Genomic DNA, 21,215 nt, shown 5'->3' on the forward strand with positions numbered 1-21,215 from the left:
TAGTTCGGCCGCTTAGAAAACGACCTGCGCGCTAATGCTAAACCAATGTTAGAGGAGGTCGCTTTCTAAGCGGCCAAACTATAGTTAAAAATATTGTAGATGCATAAACTGATAATCAGTTTATGCATCTTCAATATTTTTAACAACTGATACATTTTTTTAAATAATTGTTTGTTTACTTTCATCCTAGGTTAAGGTTTTGATTATTATCATAAATTTTATATTTCACACCATGAAAAATGACAAAACGTTTTTTTATATGATGTGAGGTGGTATTTAAGTTTTCCAATTGATAACAAATTATTCCATTGTCCAGTAAAAAAATAAAAATAACAACAACAACACAGTACTTGATGTTGCAGACAAATGTATTGTAAAATTAGGTGAAACAAGAACCATGTAGTGTTGAAGAAGTCTTATGTGTTCCAACTAGTAAAACATAACACCTTTAAAATTTTCCTTCTGACATGGACATACTTTAATACTTAAAACTTTAATACTTTTCGTTGAAACGGCGACCATACGAAATAGGTATTTTAAGCCAAGTATGAATGGAGATGAGTGTAGGATGAGTGGTGCGATCTTGTAGTCTTGTTAGTGACTAAGGCCGACATATTCCTTAGACACAGCTGTTAATTAATAGCCCATACAGTTAATGGCAACTAATGGACCTACAGTTTATAGTGGAATCCGAACCACATTTTTGCCTTATTGGTCTAATTATTAGGATAGTACTGCGGATAGTCATACTACTCACTCGTGCAGACGTTAACCCATACCAGAGAGTATCGCATCCACAGTGCATGCCTATAAATATCCACAATTCGTGACCTCCTAGTAGCTGGATTACAGGACGACGCCACCCGTCCCAGTACCAGGTAAGTCAAGAAAAGCACCAATGGATGATTGTAGTTCACATTGGAAAAGACAGTGAAGAACCACTTTCCCCTTTAGAAGCTCGGCAGAGTAACTAGTCCAGAATAATTATTTGAATTTATTACACAATTGAGTCATAAGGAAGGAGTTTGTACTAAAAACAACACTTCAACATATATTCAATATATTTTTATTACAAAAGCTATGCACAAAACAATTTGCATCGTGAAAAAATACAACACATGTTTAATATTAAAATACAGGGTGTTTCAAAACTCGTAAGGTTTTTTTTCTGATTAGAGTTATTTTGTAAAAATTATTAAATGAGTTTCCGACTGCGGACTTCAAAAATGCTCTTAATAATGAATTTGAAATAAGAGAAATTTGGTAGAATCGTCAAAAAATGTAAGTACTGTTTTAATAACTTTTATAAGAAGATTTAATTTAAACCCAAATGACTACAGTCTTATGAATTAAACAAGAAACAATAATGGGCTATGTAAAAAGTGTAAAAAAAAAAACCATCATATGTCTGTACCTTTCCATGGTCATCGATGGATGTTTCCACGTTTGTTTTTGCTAAACAAAATTTGACATAACTCAGTTGTGTCTTAACCGATTTGGAAGATTTTGGTTGGATTTATAATTTAGCTTTCTAATAAAATGGATTGTTAAATGACATTTTAATTTATTTGAAAATTTGAAATGTCCTCCATTTTTAATTCTGAAAGAGCCTATTAAATATGTTTTAATGAAATAAGCCTTGATCGGGCATACACCCAAACCATATTTATTAAAATATCATAAGATGAAATATTATGCATGTAAAATAAAATGGTGACACATAGTGTAACTGGGAACTTAATAACTTTTAGTTTTTTTTCCAGAACCAGCCCAAAAACGCCAATAAAGACTTCTGAAACACCCTGTAGCCTATAATGCAGGGTAATGATTACAATAAACACAATTATGAGATCAATTAGATATTACATAGATAACAACGCATATATTCAATGTTCTTGTGAATGAGAATTAGTAATTTATTTCCTTTTCATAAATATTTTGTCATAATGTTGACAGAAATGTAATCACAATTTAAAGGCAAAAGTAAAATATTAAATACTGGATTTTAAGATGTTCTAAAAGTACCTAATATTTGAGTCATAATTGTAAATTAAATAGGTAGGTATAGTGTCAGTAAGACATAACCGGTATGATTTTACAACTATAAATAATAGAAGGAACATTTTTGAATCCCCTGCTTCTGAGTTAAATAAAAGAAATTTGTTTAATCGTTGCCATCTCTTTTGTGCCTGACCAGCTTCTGAAAGTGTAAGAAAGGTATAATTGCTTTAACTATTCAGGACTAAAAATAACAAAAATTAAAATGTAGTCAACAATGTTGACATGTGGGGAAAGAGAAATAAGTAGATCCAATCGTAAACTAGTTTAGTTAATGAATATTAAAATAAATTCAGATGTAAAAGTCATTCTTTAGAACTATGAGTATGCCAAACAATTGAAATACAAATCAGTACGAGATTTATGGCAAAAAAATTATTAATAAAACAGCGTAAAAGTTCTTCTCTGATAGCCAAATTTTATAAGTTCAAAGACTGACTAATTGTTGATGAGGTTAAATATAATCTATAGAAATATTTAAACAAAATAAAACCTGTTAACAATAGCACCGTTAATTTAGGGGGTTTTCAACAACCATTCTTCATCATGATGTTTCCATTACTTACAATCTTTATCGATAAAATAAATAATTTCTTAACAAAATCACAATTTGACAATTAACAATATTACACGACTTATTTACATTTTCAAGGCCCAAAGGTTAAGGCACAAGAAATAAATTCTATAAATATTATACATATATAAATAAATCACATATAATTCCATGGCACGCGACCGTGGAAATCAGTCATTATATACAAAAGCAAAAGCCAGTTATCAATTTCTATAAAGGTTTTGATACTCTTAAAGCTGAGCATTATTTAACAGAAAAGACAGCATCAAAATATGCCCAGAGGGTTAAATTGCAAAGCACTGAATTAACTCAAAATTGATATGCATCTTTAAGAGGATCAAAATCCACAACCAAGGGGAACACTTTAGAAAGAACTTGTTCAATACTTTGATGACCCAAATATTCTAACAATGTAGGACAATATTTCTATTCACAAGGTTTCTTTACCAGTGATGTAGTCTTTTGTTTCAAGGGTGGAGAATTTCTTTAAGAGATGGAAAACATATTTAAGTTTAAAGAAATTGCATTCCAAACAACTGCACCACTCCCTTGTAGTTAGATGATTTAGACTTTGGATGGTTCAAACTTCCCATGTTTTAAACCTCAGATGGTTCGGATTTTATATGGTTTGAACTTTGGATGGTTTGGACTACATATGGTTTGAAATTCGGATGGTTCGGACTACATATGGTTTGAACTTTGGATGGTTCGGACTACATATGGTTTGAAATTCGGATGGCTCGGACTACATATGGTTTGAAATTCGGATGGCTCGGACTACATATGGTTTGAACTTTGGATGGTTCGGACTACATATGGTTTGAACTTCGGACGGTTCGGACTACATATGGTTTGAACTTCGGATGGTTCGGACTACATATGGTTTGAACTTTGGATGTTTCGGACTACATATGGTTTGAAATTCGGATGGTTCGGACTACATCTGGTTTGAAATTTGGATGGTTCAGATTACATATGGTTTGAACTTTGGGCACTTACACTCACTCTGGAAATAGCCGTAAAAATCAAATACCTGTTCATCCAGCACTGAACGGAAATTACTGCTTTATTGCTTAGAAGTGAACTGTAGTCAATTAAATTTGTTTAAATAATGCATAGTTGTGAAATGTTTGGATTAGTTTTTTTTTTTACCTTCAACTGGTTCATAATCTTTTAGTTTCAAGAATGAACCCACCCCAAACATTCCAAATGAGAGAGAGTTAGCGTATTTAAAATCATTGGTTGATTAAAAGATACAACAAAAAAAATTTATAACAATTAATAGATACCAAATCGTATAACAATTTAAACTAAAACTCTTCTAAGGAAACAAATAAATAAATGGCTATTTAACTAACAATATCAACTTCAGTTATATCTTTTGATTACAACATATACAGGACTCAACAAGTATTAATTATATTAGGTGACACAAATTTAATAATAGTCCTTATAACTTTGCTTTCCAAAATATGTATCGCATACAGTATTATTGCTAAGTGGAGTTAATCTATTTTACATTGGTGTATAGTACAGTCTATAAGTTATTAGACATATTTGGCTGACTACATTATAGAAAATTATATCTAATAATTATATGGCTATGTTTAATGGCTATTACAGTACTATTCTATTGTAAGTATTCCCATCAAATGTTATGGCTGTTATTTTGATCACTGAAGATCAGTTTCTACTGCATTGAATTACTAAGCCGTTTCCGATTCAAAATTTACATAACGATAGCTTATTTACCTAACAGACTTTTCAATACCTAACAAGAGAATGTGATTTTGTGAGTAAAAGCAAGGAATAATAGATCAACATATCCAGTAAATTTATCACATTTCATCAAGTCTTGCTCAGTTACCTTTATTGAAGGATATATGTCTGAGCCATACTTTTAACACTTGCCATATTTTTAACGCTCTTCCAACTTCAAGGAACTTAACTTCAAGGAGTTTAAAACATTTGAACCTCGATTTAACTGTCACTTTTAGAACCGCAACTAACAGAGGAAGTTCATAAAAACGTTTTTGGAATTTATATTTGTATACAATTTAATACAGAATTCATGATAAAAATAGAAAAGTTAATTACTTTACCATATAAAGAGAAATTAAGCCACAATAAAAGGATTTGTGTTTCAAATAGGTAAAATTTACATAAAATTCAAAACTATAAGGCTGCAGTCCCATTTAAAAGGAAGTTTTAAAATTCTATCTTAATGGGTTCCACAGATGGACAAAATAAATGTATAGGCGAATTTGTAAAATGTCCCATAATAGAGGTTAGCAGTTTTACTCAAGTTTATTATACACGCCAAAACACAAAAATTGACTCAGCTGAACATAAATAATCATAGAAACCGCAAGTAGATTTTCATTCCTATCATATGATCTGATCGTTTTAACTGTTTCATCACAGATGTCAGCTATGTGTTTCTCTCTTTTGATTGTTTTGTATGGTCATAATAGTTCTCAAGCTAGTGAAGGAAATAAATGTTAAACAGTCACTTTGAAGTTAAAGAACATAGAACAGCTTAAAATCATATTCAGTAGATCCGATGATGAATCTACAAATGTCTAATCTCCATATACATGGGCAGCTCATTTTCAAACATCACCAATAATTTTACTCAGACAAAAATTAATTTTCATATCACAAATTCATTAAATCACACAAAATTTTCTTAGGTATTGAAAAGTCGCACGCGTACTATACAAAAGGAATTCCAAATTTGGACTTTGGCAGTTTTAGCTGGACAGTGACCCTCCGCTGACCTGGGTGTGGGCCAACATAAGGATATCCTTCTTCTCCTTGGGGAAGCGAAGTTCTCGTCCGGCGAGCCTTGCGGTTTCCAGCTCACGCTCGGCTTGGTTCAGCTCGCGTCCAAGTGCTCCGAGACATTCTTGTTCCCGTGCGATCCAGTCGAGCGCCATCTGTGAGCGCATGTCATCATCCAGCGCTCTGTTGCTATAGTGTGCCACCACCTGTGACAAGAGGGAAGTGAGAGAAACACAAAATTGTTATTGTTCAGTACTAAAATATTTAATCAATCCTTAGATTACAATTTTAAAACTGTTTGTTCCCTATATGTTGTTAAAATGAATTTAACTACCTGTTTATTCACTGGCGCTCAAGTAGTACACCAAATCTAACCTATGAGCGCTAGTATGGTCATGTGATTAGTTTTTTATTCTTTTTTTTTTCTAAGACGCTAGGCACGAGCATGGAATTGTTTTTCACATTACTTCAGGCTAGACCTAGTGGCTGTGGCATTATCACTTAGATAAAATCCATTGGTGATTGGCGGGATTCGAACCCGGGACCTCAGGGACTGGAGTCCCACGCTCTAACCACTAGACCAGCTCGCTCCCCATGTGCTTATAGTGGCAATTCATGCCATTGCAATCCATGTTGAGACTGCTAATGTAGCTTAGATGGAGTGGAGAGTTCATCTTAGATAAAAGTTGTCAGGATTTGGTCGAAGGTGACAGCATTAATGAGTTTAATAAGGTTTACTTACACACAACACCTTTTTTGCTTCTTTTTACATTGGTATAGCGGAAGAGGGCAAAGATTTTTTTTGCCTTTATTTTGCTTAGAAATGGACATATTGTGTTGAAATATGTGATAAAAGACATAACTTAAAAATTATTACTAGAGAAATAAAAAAATATTATTCCATCACCAATGGGTTAAACACTGTTATTGAGGCCCCTTTTACTGTGCGGCACGCCGCACGCTGCTGCGTTCGACGGCCCTGCAAGTGCATTGAGTTAAATGGGTGCTTTTATACTCAACGGGGGGCCGCAGCGGCGCTGTCAAGTGCTGCCAACTGATCAAAACAAACTCAACCCAACACGGTACTGCCTTGCCTCCACCCCCATTTCACTTTATGTTGCCACTGTCGTAGGTGTTTTTCTTTTAATTTTCTTTGTATCAGTTTGCAAGTTTTGTGTATGTAAAATTACGTATAGTACTAGGATTAAAGTAAATATAGAAATCCCTAAGTTGGTAACCCTGATACCTCCACCGATGCCATGGCTGCCGCACAAACATGTGGCGCCTGTCGTCGAATGCAGCTGCGTCCGGCGTGCCGCAGAGTATAAAAGGAGCTTGAGATGGATAAATATTGGCTAAAGAAATAGCTAGTCTTAGTCAGTAAAAAACTACAAAATCCATCTCACTCCATTGTACATTCATCCTTAGCCCTTATTTGTGTAAAAACACAACTAGTTGGGTTCCCATCTTGACATCTTGGTAGGATGAAAACAATTTGACTCAACCTCAAACATACAAAGCCATACAGTATTGCGCGGATTTGTCTACAGCGATGTTAAAAAACAACTTAAGTTAAAACATAGTACAACTTATTTGTAACAGGCCTATTTGGTTAAGGGCAAGGGGTAATTTCAGAAGGTATTGTAACCAGGTTGAACTACTAAAGAAGACCTCAGTTTACCTGGTGTTGGTAGAGGGAAGGAATCACTATCTTAGTAAAAAAACAGTTTATTACCACGGAACTACCTGGTAAAGTTAACCAGCTAGACGTTCGCTGTTGAGCCCATGTCGCGACAATAACATAACCTTGAAATGTAACCAAGGTGACAGATGCATCGACAGACTGAGATCCTGGATCCAGGAAGTAAAACTACTTTTTTTCTGCCGGTTTTACTTCTTCCTTTTTATGCTAAAGTTCCGTTTACTTTGGTTTTTACTTCTTCGTCCCTTCCGTGGTTCTTCTTCTAACTATCCTTTTGCCAAGTATCGGTTTTTTGTCTTTATTTCGTAACCTCTGGCCAATCAGATGTGTGTTTGATGTTGACTGCTTGGTCCTGAGAAGTAAAGAGGAAGTGGGCCATTCAAACTGTGATCTCAGCTGTGGATAGTCGTTAAAATCGTTTGTGAGTTTCTCGCCTCTGTAAGTTAATTTTTGGAAGAGTCGTATTCCTAGTTTGTGGTAAAACGTGTAAGTTCATTTCTATATCTGTTTCGTCATTTGGTGAGTTGCGTGACAGCATTTTAGTTCTATTTAATTAGATCTCTTCCAGTTTTAGTTAGAAAAACTTTATCGTAATTCGAAGGCTAGGCTTGACTTCAGGCCTAACTCTACTACACACTATCGCTATTTAACCAACCAATTAAGTGAGGAAATTGAAGTTGGTGACAATCTTTTTAAACTAACGTTTTTAAATTTGTATAGAGACTTTCTTTTTTTAATTTTTATTTCTTTTAAAATACGAGTGACGCCCATGAGTTTGTCCCAGGTTTCTGTTGCCTAGTTTGCTTAAATTGCCCACGTTACAAGGTAAGGTACGGTTACACCAGAGCGAACAGGAACTGTTCGGCAGTGCTCGATAATCGCATGTTCGTGTTCGCACCTAGCTTTTCCATTGTCCATCCATTGTCGGTTTCAGAGTGAATGATCAAAGGAAATTCGGGTTCGCCAGAGTTCGGTGCTCGCTTCAGTGTGACCACATCGGAGTGACTCCAGTCTGGTCCTTGCCGGTGTCTACATTACAGCTAACAACAAGTTGTTTAGGTCAAAGGTTGTTTTTTTAGTTGTACTACAATTAATTATTCCTATTTTGTTTAACTATGGAGTGGACTGATGTTGGAGCTGATTGAAGAAAACACAGCAAGGCCAGTGTTATGGGATCCTAATAGTGCTGATTATAAACTGTTAAATAAAAAAATAGCAGTTTTTTTACTAAACAGTCAGTCTGTTTAAGAACTGCACAGTGGCGATAACAGGGATTATTGTCACCGTGTAGTTCTTGTGGTGGCGGAGCACAAGCGAATGACGTTTCAATCATACGATTCGTGTGTGTTCACTCTGGTGAGACTACTCCCATTCTCAGGTGTTCGCGAATGCTAGCGAACCACAGCGAACACCATTGAACGTTTGGTTCCCTCCTGTTCGCTCTGGTGTAACCGTACCTGTAGAAGTTTTAGTTTTGTTTTCACGTTCAAGAAGTAGCTTTATTTTTTTGTTTCAACCTTTTTGTTCATTTTTCTCACTGACAACCTTAGCCGACTTTCTTTTAGTAAACTCAGACCAGACTCTGTGGGATATAGGTTACGCCTACTTTAACCCTTTGTCTGATGCAGGTTCCCATGTGTAACCCTGTAGGTAAGCAGGGTGAAGCTACTTGGTTTATTTTCTTATGTAATGAAATAGTTAGTAGCATTTTAAGTCATTACTACCCACAGAGTCACATCAAAATTATCGGTCCCCCAAAAACTCCTCTGACTAGAGCGGTGACTGTAAGTGTGGTGTCTAGGGACACTAGTTACTCGGAGCTCTGATTAATCGAGACTATCAATACTGAGGCTATTGTAATCACTATCGACTCTTGGATAATCCCAGCAACCCGTCTCGTGCGATTCCTGAGACTTTATTGATTGTTAAGGTGGTGGAACGTCCTGCGTTACCATATGAGGTTTCGTAGCGTATTGATTCATTTTTGTATAAGATTTCTCCACTAATCGCATAAGCATCCGCAAATTGTACAAGATCTACTCAGTAGTATCTCTTAAATTTGCTTGAAACAGTCAAACTCTATAAGATTTTAAACACTTTCCCTCTTAACCAACAGTTTTCACAAATTCCTCAAGAGCACCTGGTAGCTTGCTTCTTGTCAGAACACTGCCTCTCCCTCATTGCCTTTAAGCTGCAATTCTGTGAAATTATAATTGGATTTTCTTTATAAAACACAGTTTGTATGAATTCCTCAAGAGCTTACTAGAAGTTGGGAACATTTTGTCCCTCTCAACTAAGATATTGTGACTAATTTTCCCTCATAACCCACACTTTTTATTCTTCATTTATAAATTTCATTAGCATACCTCTTGTTAACATATTGCCTTGAGGCTGTAGTTCTGTGAGATTTTGAATGCTTTTCCTTAATAACCCACCGCTTTCACAAATACCCGAAGAACACAACCACTAGCTTACTTCTTGTCAGGGACATTGCCTTAAGGCTGTAGTTCTGTGAGATTTTGAAATCCCCGAAGAAAACAACCACTAGCTTACTTCTTGTTGTTAGGGACATTGCCTTAAGGCTGTAGTTCTGTGAGATTTTGAAATCCCCGAAGAACACAACTACTAGCTTACTTCTTGTTGTTAGGGACATTGCCTTAAGGCTGTAGTTCTGTGAGATTTTGAAATCCCCGAAGAACACAACCACTAGCTTACTTCTTGTTAGGGACATTGCCCTGAGGCCGCAGTTCTGTGAGATTTTGAACGATTTCCCTTAATAACCCAGAGTTTTCACGAATCCCCAAAGAACACAACCACTAGCTTACCTCTTGCCGGGAACACTGCCTTTCCCTCATCGCCTTGAGGCTGCCGTTCCAATGAAGCAGCTGGAACACGGTCATAAGTTCTTGGAACTCAAGCATGGTACGGCCTTTGTTTGTCTCCAGCATGAACCGGAACGCTCCAATGCCAGTGTTGGGATTGTCAGCCTCCTCTGGGTCTCCCTGGAGAAAAGACCTCATGAGCCATAGGTAAATTTGGTCTTAAATTATAGGTATGCACATACAGATTTGCCATGAAGCACCATCATTCATTTATCTACTTGAAGGACATTAAAATAAATCTTAACCATGCCACCTACGGTAATATCTTTTTCTCTATATAGGGGAAATTTGCTAAAAAGCTTCAAGAATCACAATAATTTTTGTCAATTTAGTATAGGTAAAAGTAGAAATTTAACTAATATTGGCCAATCAAATAGTACACTAGAAATCGCAAAAATTGCTAAAATTGGCTAGTTCTGATTTTTTATTACATTGTTAGGACCGCACTATCAGTAGGTAGTGTATTTCCAAGTTTATAAGTTGTTAGAAGAATTGTGCGGTTTTTCGAGTCCTAAGATTTTGATTTTAGCACAGATCTTTCGAAGCTGCAAATTTGGTTATATATAGTAGCGGTCCTAATAACATGTTAAATATCCCCGCCGCAGCAAAACTGCAGAATAAGCAAATTTCCATTTGCCTGATTGGGTTTTCAATTAAAATCTATTTAAATAAAATTAGGTTTAACAAGTACCTAGGTTTGCTGCTACAGGAAGGGTAATAAAGTGTTTTTAGTAAAATAATAATAGCTTAGTATACAATAAATATATTTTCCTAGTTTGATAAAAATATATCCACAAACAAGCAAACTACAAAATTATCTTACAATATTTTCCACAAGAATAACATGGGAAGAAAAAAATTTAAATAACTAAGCAGAACCGTCGATGAATAGTATAATAAGTAGGTTCTGTTCTAAAAGACCGTGCTAGAGCGACATCGAGCAATCCCCTTTAGCGGATTGTGCCTTTAGTTAGTGAACTAACACATACCATACATGCAAAACATGAAAGCAAAAACCATACAACACCAGCAAATACCTACAGCATATCATCATAGAATAAAAATAACTACTTCATCTATGATATCATACAGTTATTAAAGTGATCAATAAAAACACACACGTTAACAAACGCTGTAAACGGGACTTGATTTAACCACATAACGTCCACAAAATGTCAGCTATATAAAATAAACATGACTTCTCACGATCTAAAGAAAAGTGGATCGAGTCAGCTCTTGGCAATCAAAAGGGTTAATGTAATATTGAATAACGGATTTATTTTATTATTTATTTTGTGTTTTCACGCCAGAGGCATTTTTTACGTTTTGAAAGGGAACGGTCCAAACCCTGGTCTTTTTACTATCTAACGTCGACCTTTTCGTTAGATAGCATCATTAATTCATAGCCCAATGGCAAATGGCATCTGGGTCTGGAAACGATCTCGTGTGGATTCGAACCATCGACCTTCAGATTTGAAGGCGAGCACTATAACCACTCGGCTATCCAGACTATTCAAGTGTTCCACAAAATATTCACAACGAAAATCATACAGCAAAGTAAACTTGATGTGATCTTTAACCCCAAAACATCCACGATACATTTCCTACGTTTTCCTGACGTGTTTTTGGCCTGCGTCGGCGGACGCGCCGTGTAGCGTAGTGGACAGTTATGCGGTAGGTATTTATTATAGATCAGGATCGTCAGTCAAGAGAGCCGTTCGGGTTCCAATTCGCCCGATGCAACTTATGAGTTCCCGCGGCAGTATCTTGTGAGAAAGAATGTTCTTTGACATAATTTATTCCGCGTTGCGTCACCGCCGCCCCAGATGGGCTAATTGCGGGAGAGCCTGTAGGCTGGCGGGGGCGAAGGATTCGCACAAAATAACAATGGCACCTACACCACAACTGTGGTGTGGAGTAGCGAACGGTTTGAAACTCAGAGATATGATATATGACACAATGTGACAGTTTAGTTTAAGCAGTGGGACCTACTCTAGAACCAGAGTCAGAAAATGTAGACTTAAAGGGTGTTCAAGCACAAGATAACACAAGGGGATAAGCAGTTGAGGACAAACAATGGGCCCTATGCTATAATCAAGATAAACGGGAATTGTAGGTATTGTACTCGTCAGAATGCGCGATTGACGAATTGAGATATCAAAGACAAATATCATAAATGAAATTCAGTAGTCTAATGAAAAAATGTAGGATTTAATACAACACAAGAAATGAGCTTGTGCTCTTAGCAAAACAGCAAATTTAACATGATTACGACTAACTAGATCGATGACAATTAGGCACAAAGGGTGCTTGAGGAAAAGAACGCATAATCTGATGAACCTCTCGTCCTAAAGGGGAGCAGCTTTCGTGATAATCTATACCATAGACTAACTTACGTTTAATCTATGCCAATGGTCCATGTTTCTGTACGTTATGGTTTGGCGCCCCCTGAAGTAAAAAAAATCATACAGCATCGAACTGGTTTAAATCGAGTGATCTCCATCACACACAATTGTAATAATGTAATACTGAATGTAAATTTTGTCTATGAAGTCTTAGGTGCAGCGGAATACAGGTGGGTAAATATAGGCCCTACACGAAATTTACATCCTTTCTTCCTTCTTTAAGGAAACATACACAGCTGTTACATACATAACTTAACTGCAACCAGACACTACCACGTAACATAAAAGGGTGCACTGAATGGTGAAGTTAACAGAGTTCAAATCGGAAGGCTTGTGAAGAATTGTGTAGTTGAATGAATCGATATTTCGCCTCTTTTTGTTCCTGTCGATGATCTTGATTTTGACCTTTGTTCGACGGACTAGTAGTGTATGAATCAATATACAGATTACGTTAATAGCATCTCCATCAATAAGTTAAGTAAAAACCTCCTACCTCCAGGTTCCCCAAACCCTCTATTTAGAACTACTGTATAGACTAATTTGCCAGTTGCACGAGACGTTATGTTTCTGTTGTTGCAGCGCAGTTGTGTTGCTCGGCGAGTTAATGACACGGTTCCATTGAGCTGGACGCAGGACGCAGGCGCATGGCCGAGAAGCGGGTCTGTTATCGCGCATGCGGGATCAGGTCCGCCGACATTGACGAGGTAACCTTCTGAGCGTCACATTCCGGTTCCGATATCACGATATACGGCGACTTTCGGAATTATTACACAGCCCGTCCGCGGAACTGTTCGATCGGTCCGACTTTAAACTCAGAGTTCGACGACACTGCACCGTCACAATCGCAATATAAATTCCCGGAGTTGAACGAGAATCTTTCTGAAAAACTAGTTTGACCTTTTGAACCGGGACCTTTCCGCCCCGGCCGTATTTTACCCGATATTGTTCGGATATAAAGTCACATGTTCGCGGCAATTTAAAATGACAGCCAATTACGGGGGGTATTTGAATGAACTGTTGATGTCGGAGGGCGACGCTAGCGCTGAGCGGCGAGGCCGTCTACCGCTCATATTTATGTGATATGAACCGAGCGGTTTGCTTAACGAGCGGTTCCATTTAACCGAAACTGACCGACGACGGCCGAGCGGGGCGCGTGAATCGGACGCGGTTGACATGGTTAGCCCGAGGTGGCAGTGTTGTGTACATAAAAACATACAAAGTTATATAGACCGAGATAGGAAAGGGGGTTTACGTAAAGTTGTATTAATAGTCAAAGGTAAAACTATCACATCTGATAATTCAGAGATGCGGTGGTGACACGTGCTAAGTCAGGCGTTATCCCTCTAAGGATTACATACTGGCGATGTATCTTTGAAGCTATAGACGAGTTGGCCAAAACACATAGCTCTCCAAAACATACTTCTTACCATAAAATTCTCTTTCGCCCAGGATTTAGTCTATGTATCTTTTACTTTAAAATGCTAAACGTGGCACATTTGTCTTGACTAGTAATATTAGTATTAGTAGGCATATAAATGTTTTTCCAAGTAGCTAAAAATATCGAACGAATTTTTCCTCGTTTTTTAAGGCAAGAATTTAGTGTGTTGGTGACCACACAAGAAGGCAATCGAACTGAGAAAACGATAGACATCTTGTTCATCACCTCTGAACCATCTGCATGTGCTTGTGCTAGTCAGTGTTTGCAAAAATCCAACGCATGACAACTTTGTTTTGTTAAAAATCCGACGAACTGTAAAGCGTAAAAGTTGAAATGAAGGACGTAAAACCAACAGTCTGTATAATGAATTCCAATCAGCATAGAAAGCACACCATACATAAGGGAGTTGGAGGGGTCACTCAGAGAGGGGGGTACGGGGGCGTCCGCCAAATTAAGATCTCCCGCGCAAAACGCCTACGCTCCTGCGTTTTCCGAGATTACCAGTTTAACCGAGTATTTGCACTAAGCCCCCTGAATGATGGGCTGACACCATCTTAAGTAGTCGACATGCCATTCTACTTTTTTCCACATGATATGTTTGTCGCAAAAACAAGCGACCGATATGCTAATCCACAACAACACCCAAAATGCTGAATACTTGTGTATATAAGACGACAGGTATGGAAATAAGGATTAAACTGCTGTCCATACACTTGTCGGTCACTCTTGCATTGTAAGCTTTCTGTGAAGCCCTTCATTCTGCGTTGTTGCAGACCAGAGGCTTGTCCATACTCAGGATTTGTCAACTCCCGAATCAGGGCCTTGCTTTCAAATCTTTGATTCAATTAACACAACAGTATCCTTAACCATTTATCTATCATTCTTACAGGCCAGGTGAAGACAATGTATTCCTATCTAGTACGTCTTCGGGAGAATACATGGTTGCTATACTAGTTGTTGAACTTGTGAAAATACTGGCCGACGTACGGATGTGTTGCAGTAATCCATGGTTCTCTCTTGTTAAGGTATTTCATTGTTTACTACTTTTGTTTCAACCAACTTTAAGACTATTGTGGTTAAAAATAGCAATCCCTGTGTACATTTTGCTAATCTTCTGGCATTATACCCAAAGAATTGGACACGATTCTAAAAAAATTTGGCCTTAAATATGGCAGCGCTTTCAAACGTCATCAGCTTAACCAACAAAAACGGCAGCAAAACCACACAATTCTTCCGTGTCAAACATTTACCGACTGGTTGGTAGCTTGGATTCAAATGTTTGATTCATAATCTAATACATCTTATACTCTAATAACCTTAGAGCTCTGTCTGTTTGTGTGTTTGTAAAAATTATCTCGAATTCCAGCCGAAAGATTTAGAAAGTTGATTAAATGTCAAGGATCCAATAGTAAACAAAATACGCTTTTACTTAAACCGAACAAGGCTCTTACTGTCTCCGGCTGATCCATAGGGATGATACATCTATACGGGGTATTTTTAGAGCTTTTGGTTTTGCTTATGCTGAAGTTTAAATTTAGCTTAACGAAATATTCCGTTTGAATCCAAGCAAACAAATCACACCTCTTACTTACATAAATAGTCGTATTTTTGCAGGAGTCTTAAAAAAACAGCATTGGAATTTGTCAAAAAAGGTTATTTTTTTATGGGTTTGATAACATTAGATTTATGGATATGTGAAAACTTATTTAACATTTTCAAACAATATTTATTAGGTATGTCAGGGCATTTCAATTGGATTAAAACTAATATACAAAAACCGATGAAAGAGCAGAAGCTCAATTTCTTTAGATATACCGGTAATAAAAAATGGTCACAAACCATGCGTACGTGATATAAAGACTGGGGTTATACAGTACTGTATGATGAAATTTAAAGGAGCCACTTCGAAACTAATATGATTTTATGTATTTTACATTTTTCATCGGTTTTTTTCAGTAGGCGTAAAAATAAACAGGTTTGCAATGACTAAAAGGAGAGAAAATGCAGTACAAATAGCACATTGTACAAGTCTGTTTATCTCAATTTTGTTTTTACATCGCAGAGCTATTCTAATTTCAGCGATCAAATGTTCGAGGTTTATTATAAACACATTTTTCGTAAATTATATAATATGTGTATGTTTTAAATTGTACTTTTTCGTTATTTTATGCATATCACTACTTTATACATCACTAATATCACTATATATAATTAAAACCAATTAACCGCTATCAAGCAAAGCTTGGTCCCCTGGTACTTGGGTTATTATATGGTTACTGGAACAGAAACTGTATCATAAACACGAACTTATCACGTAACTGGTATAGTAAAAATGTTTACCTAACCCGCCATGTTAAACTTCCCTATCCTAAGCGTGATGTATACAACTTCCTTACTTCTCGAGTGATGTAAAGTATCAAAAAACTCACTCGGTGATGTAATGAAACCCATTTAAATAACATTGAGTGGATAACTTAAAAAATATTCCTCTATGGAGCCAACGACGTTCAACGCTAGAAATCAGCTGTGTGTTTGAATTTTATTGTTATGCTTTGAAGAATTTTCCTAACCTAGCTTTTGTTTGTAAATGAATGTTACTGTTAGAAGATGAGTGAAATTGATAATGAAGCATATTGCTCGTAACCTCCTGAATATTGTCGGGTCAGGTAAAATCTTGTACGTTACACGTTACGCAAGAGCGTGTTTACATCACTTCGGTGAATTATGCAACTCGCTTTCGCTCGTTGCACAACATTCACCTGCGTGATGTAAAAACGCTCTTACTACACTTGTAATGTAAATAGCTATTACACATAACAGTATTAAATGAAACAGTGAATATGTCCATATCAGCTGTTGCAGTTTTTAGCGAAATATTCGGGCCAGTGACGTCATCATCACGTCACGAGACAAATAACAGAAAATATAATTTTGAATACAATTTTAAAGGGAATATAGTTTGATTGTTGAACAATTAAATCTGGTAACTATTAAACTATTTGAGAAATCTTACAGTTTTGACATATCTGAAAAAGCATGGTGGCTCTTATTGAGGCTTTTATTGATGGATATTTTTCTTTCAATAGAAGTTTGTCGTTTTCTGGTTGGTTGATAGAAATGACACTTAGATCCTTAAGACTTATTTTAGGTTAGGCAAGGTTAGGTTAGTTATCATGATTGATTTGTAGCAAACGGATTGATGTTTAAATTAATAATTACAACTTACGTCAATCAATCCAGTATATCTATGGAGGACGCACGTTTCGACCTTTAGGTCATCTTCTGCTCCGCTGTTGCACTAGGTTATTCCATATTTAGTTGCATTGTTGGTGTAGCAACCGCGTCAAATAATTTACATTGAGAAACATAGTCAGACCACGTAAACATAAAAACACAATGTTGGGCGTGATGTCATTTTCCAGACAAAACTTGTTAAATCTTATGTTCTCAATGGTCTGATCTATTGCCAACCTAGTATATCTATATTGGTTCATTGCTACCTCTGCTTGACAAGCCATAAACATACTGGATTGATTGACGTAAGTTGTAACTATTAAGGTTAGTTAGGTTAGGTTGGTTAAGTCAGGTCAGGTTATTTTGGTTAGGTTAGGTAAGGTTAGTTAGGTTAGGTTAGGTTAGTTCGGGACTACTTAGATTATGTTACCTTGAACGACGCTCTCGCTTCAGCAACAGCCTTCTCGATAAAGTCGTCTGATATCCTTCTCGATGGATGTTCGTTGAACACAGAGTTCATCAGCGCGATCTTTGCAGCACTTCTTCTCGCTTCTGCTTTGGTTGGACAGTTCTAAAACATTTTTATGACGATTATGATGTGTTACCAAATAAAATCACTTCTCAAGAACCTAGAGTTGGAGAGGAGTAAGTCTTAAAAAACTCTATTTGAAAAATCTTGCCCCAAGCATAACTAAGAAAGTGTATTTCAATGATGAAAAAATGTTGTTAGGAGGGAACGGTTTTGATTTTGAAACGGGACGCGTTCAGTTATAACATTTTAGTCAGCTGCTAAATTATTTCAAACTTAACTCAGTGTCATTCCTCCCTGGATACTATACAAATTCGAGTGTTTCTTGAAGATAAATATCTTCTCTTCACATAATATTATTTAAACACACAATAACACAATAGTATATAGGTTATTTAATAAGAAAGCACATAAATCACACGTTTACACTGTATTTTATACAACGTACAGCAAGTTTCTTTGAATATTCTTCGTCCATTTCTTAATCATGCCATCGATGTATAACTATCATGCAAACAGTTGAGGAAAAGTTACTAAATTAAAAAGGAGGAAAAGCCCCAAAATTAAATGTTCAAGTCCAGACTGTAAGCTCAGTCTCTGATCGAAACATTAATTAATATTCAGACTCTCTGTCGGTCGCAACATTTATTTGCAAATTATTTCAACTCGGTTCGTCGATGTCCAAGTTATTTATAGCCTCAAATGACGAGCGTATTCCATCTCACACAAGGGCGCACCGATTAACCGGGAGATTTAAATATTGTAGAATGAAATTGAATATACTTAAGCGGGACATTATATTAACATATCAATCAAAGTATAATCGTTATGGTCGAAACATTCAAAATTTGTGCACATCCCGGCCACTAGTTATACGGGCTATAAAATATAATTTTGTTAAAACAGTATAATTTGAACTCATAAAAATATATTACGAGATAACTTATAATAATGGTGGTGGAGTGATTAGAATGCCTCGGAAATAGGGTCGGGGGTGTAGTCCGTTGACAGTAGATGAAGAGAAATCGGAAGCTGGCCTCGATTTTATGGCTCTTCGGTGCACTTCCAGCGCAGCCGCTGATCGCATTTACATACTGATCCGACCTGGCGAGAATGGCGAGCTCGTCGCGTACACCACATGCCGCCACGCGTAGAAGCCAGCCACATCTTGCACGACAAAACGTATGAAACCTAGCAATATCACACAATATGATACAACGTAGAGTCGCTAGCCACATCACGCGTGACATAACGCCGAGCCACTACCAGCACCTCGCGCGACACAACGTAGAGTCGCTAGTCACATCACGCGTGACGTAACGCCGAGCCACTACCAGCACCTCGCGTGACACAACATAGATTCGCTAGCCATATCACGCGTGACATAACGCCGAGCCACTACCAGCACCTCGCGCGACACAACGTAGAGTCGCTAGTCACATCACGCGTGACGTAACGCCGAGCCACTACCAGCACCTCGCGCGACACAACGTAGAGTCGCTAGCCACATCACGCGTGACATAACGCCGAGCCACTATCAGCACCTCGCGCGACACAACATAGAGTCGCTAGTCACATCACGCGTGACGTAACGCCGAGCCACTACCAGCACCTCGCGCGACACAACGTAGAGTCGCTAGTCATATCACGCGTGACGTAACGCCGAGCCACTACCAGCACCTCGCGTGACACAACGTAGAGTTGCTAGCCACATTACGTATGACATAACGCCGAGCCACTACCAGCACCTCGCGTGGCAACTACTAAGAGTCGCTAAGGTCGCTAGCCACATCACGCGTGACATACCGTAACTAAGCTCTATATTCGTTGAGCCACTACCAGAACGTCGCGTGGCAACTACGTAGAGTTGCTAGTCACATCACGCGTGACATAACGCCGAGCCACTACCAGCACCTCGCCTGACACAACGTAGAGTCGCTAGCCACATCACCCGTGGCATAACGCCGAGCCACTACCACAGTCTCGCGTGACACAACGTAGAGTCGCTAGCCACATCACCCGTGGCATAACGCCGAGCCACTACCACAGTCTCGCGTGACACAACGTAGAGTCGCTAGCCACATCATGCGTTCAACGCTGTACCACTAGCAGCGTCTCGCGCGTCACAACGTAGAGCCACTAGCCACATCACCCGTGGCATAACATAAAGCCCCGTAGAGCCACCAGACGACAAGCCGTTAGCAGCAACCAACGTTGTATCCCCATGAACATCATGGAGTATGGACTGTGAGCGGTGTACATGAGTGGTTACTCTGTGGACACGCGAGGGCCCGGGCTACAACGGTCACAAATTAGCCGAACCCCGTCTCAACACGCACCCGAGGAGAACATTATCCCGTAATATGGGATGAGCACACGCTACAGCATATTCCGCCTCTGTAGCGGTGCAGAGATGTAGAGGTGCGAAGTGAGAGCGGCTACAAGTGTTCTGACTTGATCAGTTTCTCCAGTAAGTAGTAATAAGTAGTCGAGTTTCAGATTGAGGTGGTCAAAATCTTCTGTCGAGCTGCTAATAAACCACGTTTTTGAAACTTTGAAGTATGCATTTTATCATTGTCTACAAAATTAAAACACTTAAGTCGCTATCCAATAAACAATGTTTTGTTTACATCTTGTAAAAAATGAACACATATAAAAAAACAAATAGGAGTTGATGGCTTGACTTGAACTTAATTCCTGTTAGTAGTCTTGTTCTACAGCATCTCCTACAAGTTTATCCCTGGCATGGCTTGAATTGCGTGAAAATTTCCGAAGAAAGAACTGTGCTATTAATAATGTTAACTGACCTAATACAAAACCACCGAGTGGCAGGGGATGTGTTTACTATTCGAGTGTTCTATGTTCAATGCTACAACGCTCTTTGAGAAGATAGAAAACCATCCATAAGAAAAGTGAGTTTATCTTAGGAATTGATTACATACAGAAACAAAAGCCCGTGCTATGAAGTATGTCAAAAGATCAAATACAAAAATCATCAATATCTTTAGGGATTTCGAAAAGTTCTTTGAAGAACGAAGATATCACCTAACTGATTAATTAAAGTGAGTTCGTGGTTTAAATTTACTTCTCTGCGAGTCCCATAATGTTATCGTCGACAATGTTACCAAATGTGTAAAAGTCACGAAGTGCTATTGACTATTTTCATGAATTATAAAATGCCCTTTGAGAAAAAATGCGTGAACCTCAATGAGAGAAGTCCATGTAAAAAGACTTTTTCTGCAGGAACATAATTTGCATGGCATGGATTACCTGAAAGCTGCCGAAGCAGGATCCTCCTGGTAACGTGACGTAGCAGACGTAGGGTGGACTCTGGGAAGGGACTGATTCGTAGATGACTAGAGCTCCATTCCTCAGGTCAGCCCCTCTCGTCTGCTTCATCTGCCAGAACTCTTGCAGGGCTTCGACCACGTTTACTGAAACATACAAGTCTTGTGAGAACACGATTACTGGATCGTATGAAAAAGGTAAATTTAGTTTTTCCCGTTAGTTCAACTCATACGGAACTCAAATTGTGTATTGGTCCAGGAAAAAACGATTGCTAGTCGTTTGTAAATAGAATGTTTATAGTAGACCCCTTTTTCTTAGCTC

At 37.9% G+C, this 21,215-nt stretch overlaps 1 protein-coding gene across 2 annotated transcripts in view; it reads right to left on the minus strand.

Annotated features, from left to right (window-relative positions):
• Positions 1-1,089: 1,089 nt before the first annotated feature.
• Positions 1,090-21,215, minus strand: part of LOC129005722 (LIX1-like protein) — a 96,464-nt gene continuing 76,338 nt past the window's right edge. For both annotated transcript variants that reach the window (XM_054434704.1, XM_054434705.1), the window contains exons 2-5: positions 20,877-21,040; positions 17,508-17,648; positions 9,944-10,120; positions 1,090-5,622 (exon numbers count right to left, since the gene is read on the minus strand). In XM_054434704.1, coding sequence (XP_054290679.1) covers positions 5,386-5,622; positions 9,944-10,120; positions 17,508-17,648; positions 20,877-21,040 — 719 coding nt within the window. In that variant the 3' untranslated portion in view covers positions 1,090-5,385. The remainder of the gene's footprint in view (positions 5,623-9,943; positions 10,121-17,507; positions 17,649-20,876; positions 21,041-21,215) is intronic.

Source organism: Macrosteles quadrilineatus, unplaced genomic scaffold (genome assembly GCF_028750875.1).
Source record: "Macrosteles quadrilineatus isolate MER2022 unplaced genomic scaffold, UCM_ALF_1.0 Scaffold_31__1_contigs__length_1484076, whole genome shotgun sequence".
In the NCBI taxonomy this organism is placed as follows: Eukaryota; Metazoa; Arthropoda; class Insecta; order Hemiptera; family Cicadellidae; genus Macrosteles; species Macrosteles quadrilineatus.